Raw genomic sequence first — 10,443 nt, forward strand, 5'->3', positions numbered from 1 at the left:
CAAAGAATTTGTGGATGAAAATGACACAACATTCCAAAGCTGTCCACGCGTTTGTCTCTTCTAGAATGTCAAGTGGGTGGAGGAGAAGCAGCTGCTGCGTCAGAGCAATCAGCAGTTGGCCAAAAAGGTGACGGAAAGAAAGGCGCTGGGCGGAGTCGCTTGGCGTCACACCCGTCGGGAAGCCCCGCAGATGAGGTCTGACTGTCTTTTCAGGTCAGGCGGATGGAGGCGGAAGAAGCGCGTCTGAAAGAGCACATCCAGGATATCCGAGACCAAAACGAACTGCTTGAGTTCCGCATCCTGGAGCTGGAGGTGGGAAGACTCGCACAAGCGTGTTGAGGCCAGAGATGTGACGGACGGACGGACGGACGGACGGATGCATGCCTCTGCCTTTCAGGAGAGGGAGTGGCGCTCCCCCGTCTTGAAGTTTCTGCAAGTCCTTTTCCCCAGACGGCCTCAGCCCTTTGCAGATCTACTGCGAGGCCGAGGGCGTGAGCGTACGTAAGGCGTCCCTCGCAACCCTAACCTTAACCCGAGGTCCCAGAACACCTTACATTGCTCCTTGCGCCTTTCCCCCGGACATCGTCATCAGTGATCTGATGAAGAAGCTGGACATCCTGGGCTATAACGCCGTAAGTGTATGTCGAACTCCTTATGTTCGCACTCCACGAGACTCGGCGGCTCAAATGTGACTTTTGGAAGGCTTTGCGCTGAAAGAAGCTTGTTGACGCTGTGCCTTTGGGCTCTTGCAGAATCTCACCAACGAGGAGCAGGTGGTCGTGATTCACGCCAGGACCCTTCCCACCCTAGCCGAGAAGGTAACGCGCACGTCCACGCACGCTCTCGCATTCTGCTTATGTGACAGCAGCCTTTCCTCAGTGGTTAGAATACATCAAAGTGACCAAGTCAGCACTTCAACAGAAGATGTTGGACATTGAAAGTGAGAAGGTAGACAGACACGCGACATCAGCCAAGGGGAACTCCGGCAATGTGCCCCAACAATTCTGACCTTGAGCTGTGCTAGGATATGTTCTGCAAGCAGAAGGGCTACCTGGATGAAGAGTTGGACTTCAGGAAGTGTTCCATGGACCAGGCTCATAAGGTAAGCCGCCCTCAAATCTCCCGCCGGACCACTGATGGACGAGGATTGCGGCCCAGAGGATCCTGGAGCTGGAGGCCATGTTGTACGAGGCGCTACCGCAGCGGGACTGCCCCGCCACGGACGGCGAAAAAGCCAGCCACGCTGGCGTGAATGACGTGCTGACGGCGGATCAGAGAGAAGAGCTTAGGAGCGCCGTGGACCAATGGAAGCGAGCCCTGATGTGCGAGTTGAGGGAGCGCGACGCTTGCATCCTCCGAGAGAATGGATCTGCTGCACAGCGCGCAACAGGTAAGGGCCCAAAGCCAGCCCGGCACTTACTTGCACGCTTACTGGCTTTTGAATGCCACTTTCCATTTGTCCGTCCTAGAGGAACAAAGAGCTGAAAGAATTCATCGAAGCTCAGAAGAGACAAATCAAACAATTGGAGGAGAAGTTTCTGTTTCTCTTTCTATTCTTCTCCTTGGCCTTCATTCTGTGGCCCTAACACCAGCTGGTGAGTGAGCTCCAGCGGCACCGCACTCGACACCTCCGATACACTGCCAGCCGGTCTCAGACGTTGGCAGACGCTCCGATGCCAACGTATACCCCCCGCCACGGTGACAGAGGCACCGCGTCACACCGGCGCTCATCCAATCAGAAGGCAGGAAAAGCAAATTCACATGCAGGGCACTTTTGAACCAGAAGAGAGCGCCACAAAAAACGGTTGTTGCCCCAAACGCGCACTAAAAAGGGTCAGAATAACAAGAGTCCCACTGGCCAGCCGGGGCCACCCGTCCAGCTGTTTCTTCAGGGGGGAAAAAAATTGGAGTCACCGGTGAGTACATTTTGCATTTAGCTCTGCTTTTCTGCTTCTGTCTTCAAGTGTGTGGCATCCTGCGATCAAAGATTCAGCCAACCCCAAAGCGGTTGACCTCAACGTCCCACCACCATGCCTACCAGAGCAGGTGACATGATGCTTTGGACATCCTTCCGTCTCAGATGCCCAAAAGTACTCTTTGCCACATCTGCGGCAATACGGTGTCTTTTCAAAGGTGCAAATAAATCCAGCGTGGGCGGAACACGCACGTCTTCGGTTTTTCCCGCTTTGTTTGTGTGACAGCTGTTGTGAAAATTTTATACAAATAAAGTTGTATAGTACAGGTTTGGCCAAGCCGCAACTCCCGAACCGCATGCGGCTCTTTTATGTTCATATCAACATTTGTGTGTGTGTGTGTGTGTGTGGGGGGGGGGGGGGGGGGGGGGGTTGTGCGTGTTGGCTTCACTTGAGTTCAATTTGGTATTTTGGTCAAAAGCGCATGTGGTGAAATTCCACAAAGTAGGATGGGCAAACACATTTCTTTAAACTATGAGTGTCAATTGGGCTCTCGAAATGGCAGGGAAAAGATGCACAGCAAAACGAAAATACGTAGATGAACACAGGACGTTTTAATCAGAGTGGGAAAGTTTCTATTTTTTGTTGAACGTGATGGCAAACCATTCTGCCTGATATGTCAGACCTCAGCGCATTTCAAAGATTCAAATCTTCAGCGCCATGCACTTCAGCTCACTCCATGCTAACATTGATCAGGCGTCGAACCCGCAACATCATGCTTAAGAGGTGGCCATGCTAACCAGTGCGCCATTATGTCAACGCATAATAACTAAGTCTACTGATCAAAACAGCGGTTACTATATGACGTCGCTACGTCGTGGTCACGTGACGCAGACAAGACGTCAATGGACGTGGGCAGAGTTAACTTGTTTAAAAGGGAGTGGGCAGAAGAAATATTTAATTTATTTAAATCTATTTTGAGTGCACACCATTATGCCAATGCATAACAACTGTAAATCTACTAAACAAAACAGCGGTTGCTATATGACATCTGCCACGTCGTGGTCACGTGACATACGTGACGTCGATGGGCGTAACTTTCGCCGGAATTCAAATCCGCGGGGAGAGTTAACTTGTTTAAAAGAGAGTGGGCAGAAGAATTATTTAATTTATTTAAATCTATTTGGTGTGTGCGCCATTATGTCAATGCATAACAACTGTAAGTCTACTAAACAAAACAGCGGTTGCTATATGACGTCTGCCACGTCGTGGTCACGTGACGCGGACGTGACGTCGACGCCTACTTTACATCCCACCGATCACAGGACCCCTCGGCTGCATAACCGTGCCCCCTTCCCAACCAATCGGATTTGCTATACGCGAAAACGACGCCAATGGAAAGAGCTTCCGCCCAAATTTAAATCCGTGGGCGTGGCTCGCAGCAGGAAGTAGGAAAATGGCGGCGATGTTGACAAAGACACAGCGGATGGTAACATACGACTAACAAGAGAAATATTTTTATTTTCTGCTTGCAACTGGACCGTCCAGAGCGTACACGGTAAGTACAACTCATCGTTTTTAAAAAGAAGTACTTTTGTTGCCCTGAAAAGCGAGTGAGCGTGGCGTTTGTGGGGGACGTCGAATTTCGACGATTCTTTCTGGTCAACGGTTGTAAATGATTGTGTTGATTAAAAAAGAAAACTTGATGTAACTCTACTTTTAACTGCCGTTTCAGATAGATTTGGAATTGCATCACATCCAATTTTGCCTAGAGCGTACACGGTAAGTAACACTCGTTGTGTTTAAGGAGATTTACGTTTGTAATAGCAGAAGTGTAGCCGCGTTGCGTTGTACGTGTGAATGTTGGTCCAGGCGAAATGTTAATGTTTAATTTCATTCCTTTAGGTTCCACGGTGTTTGTTGGCTGCAAGTTTTCCACTGCAAGAAGAGGCTCATATCATTGACCAGGAGCGAGCTACAATGGTGAGTAGCCATAACATTTATGTTAAACACTTCCTATTTCATGTCTAACAGTACTTGATTTAACAAATAACCATAAATAAATACAGTATGGGCACTGAAGTTAACATATGTGATTATACTGCCTAATCTGTCACCGAGTAGAATGTTGCAAAGTAATATAAGATCCAAAGTTGTAATTCAGAATAGTTTTCAAAAGAAGGCCATTAGAATTATATACAAGTCTGATTACCCTGAACAAGCTATTAATTAAATCACAAATTCTTCAATTCAAAGATTTGGTAGATTATCAGACAAATAATGTCTAACAGTAATTGATTTAACACATCACGATAAGTAGATTGAGTGTGGGCACTCTCAAGTTAACATATGTGATTATACTGCCTAATCTGTTACAGAGTATGTTGTTGCCAAGTAATGTAGAATAGATCCAAAGTAGTAATCCAGAATAGTTTTGAAGAGGCCATTAGAATGATAAACAAATCTGATTACCTTGAACATAATAACAAGCTAAGTGTTTAATATGTCCTATGAAGTCAAATTTGGGCACCATCATGTGGTGAAATTTGGAATTGCATCACATCCAATTTTGCCTGGGAACAAACAGATTACATAAATCTTAGTTTTGAATAAGCCACTCCTTCTCAAACAAGTAAACTCTGCCCATTTCGCGCAGTAGATGTTCTGTTAATATCTAGTATTTATACAAAGTCATAATTTAAATTGCTTTCAACCTTCATTCATCGGTTCAACCAACATTACTCGCTCTTATTACCAACTTGTATTGATTTAACTAAGCGTTTAATACTTCCTATCAGGTCTCAAATCGAGATTTGGCAAAATACAATTTCAGCAAATCCAATTTTGCCAGGGAACAAAAATAGATTAAATAAACTAAATAAGTCCTCTTCCCATTAAATAAATCAGAAAAGTCTGTCTTGTAACCAGTCCTCTTCAAACAAGTAAAGTCTGCCCATTTTGTGCCGTAGATTTTGTGTCCATGCCTAGTATTTAAACAAAATCATAATTTAAACGACTTCTTGCCTTCATTCACTTTGGAAATTTGGAATTGCAGCAAATCGAATTTTGCCAGGGAACAAAAATAGATCAATTAAACTAAGTCTTCTTCCCATTAAATAAATTAAAAAAGTCTGTCTTGTAACCAGTCCTTTTCAAACAAGTAAAGTCTGCCCATTTTGTGCCGTCGATTTTGTGTTAATGCCTAGTATTTATACAAAATCATAATTTAAAGGACTTCATTCCTTCATTCACTTTGGAAATTTGGAATTGCAGCACATCAAATTTTGCCTGGGAAGAAAAGTAGATTAAATAAATTTAATAAGTCTTACTACTTCCCATTAAATAAATTAAATACGTCTTACTTGTTCCCACTCCTTTTCAAAACAGTAGTTTAAAACGAGGGCCCTTCACTCAACCTTTAACCCTATTTATTCACCTTCTAGGCTAAGTGTTAAAGGCTAAGTGTTAAAGGCTAAGTGTTAAAGGCTAAGTGTTAAAGGCTAAGTGTTAAAGGCTAAGTGTTAGAGGCTAAGTGCCAGAGGCTAGGCGCCAGAGGCGAGTTTTTGTGGGCTGAAGTTTTAGTGGGGTTAGTGTGAATACAATCCAAAAGAATACAACAGAATACAATACAATAGAATATAATACATAGATTAAATTCAATAGCTCTTACTACTTCCCATTAAATAAATTAAATACGTCTTACTTGTTCCCAATCCTTTTCAAAAAAGTAGTTTAAAACGAGGGCCCTTCACTGAACCTTTAACCTCAACCCCGCACGTCACATTGTGTTGTATCTGTGAATGTTGGTTGTGGCCAAATGATAGTTTTCTTTCATTCGTTTAGGTTCCACGGTGTTTGTTGGCTATGTTTTCCACTGTCAGAAGGATGAAAATACAAAGTACAACGCTTGGACGTGGGCGAAGACGTCACCGGTGAGTCCTTCCTTCCTATTTATTTACCTTCTAGATGCTAGAGGCTAAGTGTTAGAGGCTAAGTGTTAGAGGCTAAGTGTTAGAGGCTAAGTGTTAGAGGCTAAGTGTTAAAGGCAACACAATACGAACAACACAACACAATACGAACAACTCAACACAATATGAACAACACAATATGAACAACACAACACAATACGAACAACACAACACAATACGAACAACACAACACAATACGAACAACACAACACATTACGAACAACACAACACAATACGAACAACACAACGATACTGCACTGAACAACACGATACCGCACTGAGAAACACGATACCGCACTGAACAACACGATACCGCACTGAACAACACCATGCCGCACTGAACACCATGCCACACTGAACAACACCATCCCGCACTGAACAACACCATGCCGCACTAAACAACACCATGCCGCACTAAACAACACCATGCCGCACTGAACAACACCATGCCGCACTGAACGACACCATGCCGCACTGAAAGACACCATGCCGCACTGAACGACACCATGCCGCACTGAAAGACACCATCCCGCACTGAACACCATGCCGCACTGAACAACACCATCCTGCACTGAACAACACCATCCCGCACTGAACAACACCATGCCGCACTGAACAACATTATGCCGCACTGAACAACATTATGCCGCACTGAACATTATGCCGCACTGAACAACACCATGCCGCACTGAACAACACCATGCCGCACTGAACAACACCATGCCGCACTGAACAACACCATGCCGCACTGAACAACATTATGCCGCACTGAACAACACCATGCCGCACTGAACAACACCATCCTGCACTGAACAACACCATTCCGCATTGAACACCATGCCGCACTGAACAACACCATCCCGCACTGAACAACACCATCCCGCACTGAACAACATTATGCCGCACTGAACAACATTATGCCGCACTGAACAACACCATGCCGCACTGAACAACACCATGCCGCACTGAACAACACCATGCCGCACTGAACAACATTATAACGCACTGAACAACACCATCCCGCACTGAACAACACCATGCCGCACTAAACAACATTATGCCGCACTGAACAACATTATGCCGAAATGAACAACACCATGCCGCACTGAACAACACCATGCCGCACTGAACAACACCATGCCGCACTGAACAACACCATGCCGCACTGAACAACACGATCCCGCATTGAACACCATCCCGCACTGAACAACACCATGCTGCACTGAACAACACCATGCCGCACTGAACAACACCATGCCGCACTGAACAACACCATGCCGCACTGAACAACACCATTCCGCACTGAACAACACCATGCCGCACTGAACAACATTATGCTGCACTGAACAACACCATGCCGCACTGAACAACAACATGCCGCACTGAAAAACATTATGCCGCACTGAACAACACCATGCCGCACTGAACAACACCATCCCGAACTGAACAACACCATCCCGCATTGAACAACACCATGCCGCACTGAACAACACCATCCCGCACTGAACAACACCATGCCGCACTGAACAACATTATGGCGCACTGAAAAACATTATGCCGCACTGAACAACACCATGCCGCATTGAACAACACCATGCCGCACTGAACAACACCATCCTGCACTGAACAACACTATCCCGCACTGAACAACACCATGCCGCACTGAACAACACCATGCCGCACTGAACAACACCATGCCGCAATGAACAACACCATCCCGCACTGAACAACATTATGCCGCACTGAACAACATTATGCCGCACTGAACAACATTATGCCGCACTGAACAACATTATGCCGCACTGAACAACATTATGCCGCACTGAACAACATTATGCCGCACTGAACAACACCATGCCGCACTGAACAACACCATGCCGCACTGAACAACACCATGCCGCACTGAACAACACCATGCCGCACTGAACAACACGATCCCGCATTGAACAACACCATGCCGCACTGAACAACACCATCCCGCACTGAACAACACCATGCCGCACTGAACAACATTATGGCGCACTGAACAACATTATGCCGCACTGAACAACACCATGCCGCACTGAACAACACCATGCCGCACTGAACAACACCATGCCGCACTGAACAACACCATGCCGCACTGAACAACACGATCCCGCATTGAACAACACCATGCCGCACTGAACAACACCATCCTGCACTGAACAACACCATGCCGCACTGAACAACACCATGCCGCACTGAACAACACCATGCCGCACTGAACAACACGATCCCGCATTGAACAACACCATGCCGCACTGAACAACACCATCCTGCACTGAACAACACCATGCCGCACTGAACAACATTATGGCGCACTGAACAACATTATGCCGCACTGAACAACACCATGCCGCACTGAACAACTCCATGCCGCACTGAACAACACCATGCCGCATTGAACAACACCATGCCGCACTGAACAACACCATCCTGCACTGAACAACACCATGCCGCATTGAACAACACCATGCCGCACTGAACAACACCATCCTGCACTGAACAACACCATGCCGCACTGAACAACACCATGCCGCATTGAACAACACCATGCTGCACTGAACAACACCATCCTGCACTGAACAACACCATGCCGCATTGAACAACACCATGCCGCACTGAACAACACCATCCTGCACTGAACAACACCATCCCGCACTGAACAACACCATCCCGCATTGAACAACACCATCCTGCACTGAACAACACCATGCCGCACTGAACAACACCATGCCGCACTGAACAACACCATGCCGCACTGAACAACACCATGCCGCACTGAACAACACCATGCCGCACTGAACAACACCATCCTGCACTGAACAACACCATCCCGCACTGAACAACACCATGCCGCATTGAACAACACCATCCTGCACTGAACAACACCATCCTGCACTGAACAACACCATGCTGCACTGAACAACATTATGCCGCACTGAAAAACACCATGCCGCACTGAACAACACCATGCCGCATTGAACAACACCATGCCGCATTGAACAACACCATGCCGCACTGAACAACACCATGCTGCACTGAACAACACCATGCTGCACTGAACAACACGATCCTGCATTGAACAACACCATGCCGCACTGAACAACACCATCCTGCACTGAACAACACCATCCTGCACTGAACAACACCACCCCGTACTGAACAACACGATCCCGCATTGAACAACACCATCCCACACTGAACAACACCATGCCGCACTGAACAACACCATTCCGCACTGAACAACACCATGCCGCACTGAACAACACCATGCCACACTGAACAACACCATGCCGCACTGAACAACACCATGCCGCATTGAACAACACCATGCCGCACTGAACAACACCATCCTGCACTGAACAACACCATCCCGCACTGAACAACACCATGCCGCATTGAACAACACCATGCCGCACTGAACAACACCATCCCGCACTGAACAACACCATGCCGCACTGAACAACATTATGGCTTACTGAACAACATTATGCCGCACTGAACAACACCATGCCGCACTGAACAACACCATGCCGCACTGAACAACACCATGCCGCACTGAACAACATCATGCCGCACTGAACAACATTATGCCGCACTGAACAACACCATGCCGCACTGAACAACACCATGCCGCACTGAACAACACCATGCCGCACTGAACAACACCATGCCGCACTGAACAACACGACGCCGCACAGAACAACACGACGCCGCACAGAATAACACAATACCGCACAGAACAACACAATACCGCACAAACAGTTTTAGATAATATTACGTCGCAGTCATGTGACGCGGACATGACGTCAATAGGCGGAACTCACGGCAAAATTATAATCCGTGGGCGTGGCTTGCAACAGGAAGTAGGAAAGCGGCAATTCTGGCAAACAAGACACAGCGGTTAGTAACACGATGACTTACAAGGCAAATATTTTTTTTTTCAGCTTGCAACTTGACCGTCTAGAGCGTACAAGGTAATTACAACTGTTTTTTTTTAGCCCTGAAAAGCGAGGGAGTGTGGCGTTTGGGAGGAATGTCGAACTCGGCGTCTGCTTCCAGCCACAGACGCCAAATTTCGACGATTATTTCGACTGGTCAACGGTTGTAAATTATTGCGTTGACTAAAAACTTTATTTAACTCTACTCTTAACTTTGCCGTTTCAGATATGCGGGTATTACACCGCGGAAATGACGTCAATAGGCTGAACTCTCGCCAAAATTCAAATCTGTGGGCGCAATGGCCTTGAGCGAGACACCGGATACAAACACGACGATTATCAACAGAAATATCTTTATTTTCTGCTTGCAAGTGGACCGTCTAGAGCGTACACGGTAAGTACAACTCATTGTGTTTAAAAAGATTTACGTTTGTGTAGTTTGCGTTGCGTTGTATCTGTGAATGTTGGTTTAGGCTAAATGTTAATGTTTAATTTCATTCCTTTAGGTTCCACGGTGTTTGTTGGCTGTATGTTTTCCACTGCAAGAAGAGGCTCGTATCATTGACCAGCAGGAGCTACAATGGTGAGTACCCCTTT

General features: G+C 46.7%; 1 protein-coding gene and 1 long non-coding RNA gene across 3 annotated transcripts; both read left to right on the forward strand.

The window, feature by feature from the left end:
• The first annotated feature begins 68 nt into the window (after window positions 1-68).
• Window positions 69-2,298, forward strand: LOC125968093 (janus kinase and microtubule-interacting protein 3-like). Of its 2 annotated transcripts, XM_068649835.1 has the most exons (9): window positions 69-127; window positions 214-497; window positions 593-632; window positions 753-818; window positions 880-948; window positions 1,025-1,102; window positions 1,159-1,390; window positions 1,470-1,595; window positions 1,965-2,298. In XM_068649835.1, exons 3-9 carry the CDS (start codon window positions 600-602, stop codon window positions 2,048-2,050), a joined length of 690 nt encoding a protein of 229 aa, XP_068505936.1. In that variant the 5' UTR covers window positions 69-127; window positions 214-497; window positions 593-599; the 3' UTR covers window positions 2,051-2,298. The 2 variants fall into 2 exon arrangements, with proteins under 2 accessions (XP_068505936.1, XP_068505935.1); XM_068649834.1 differs by having other exon boundaries at window positions 214-632.
• Window positions 2,299-3,152: 854 nt separating this feature from the next.
• Window positions 3,153-3,901, forward strand: LOC137840034 (uncharacterized). The gene is made up of 3 exons (XR_011086425.1): window positions 3,153-3,471; window positions 3,649-3,695; window positions 3,819-3,901. It is a non-coding gene; the product is annotated as an uncharacterized lncRNA (long non-coding RNA).
• The last annotated feature ends 6,542 nt before the right edge of the window (window positions 3,902-10,443 follow it).

This window comes from Syngnathus scovelli, unplaced genomic scaffold (assembly GCF_024217435.2).
Source record: "Syngnathus scovelli strain Florida unplaced genomic scaffold, RoL_Ssco_1.2 HiC_scaffold_44, whole genome shotgun sequence".
NCBI classification, from domain to species: Eukaryota; Metazoa; Chordata; class Actinopteri; order Syngnathiformes; family Syngnathidae; genus Syngnathus; species Syngnathus scovelli.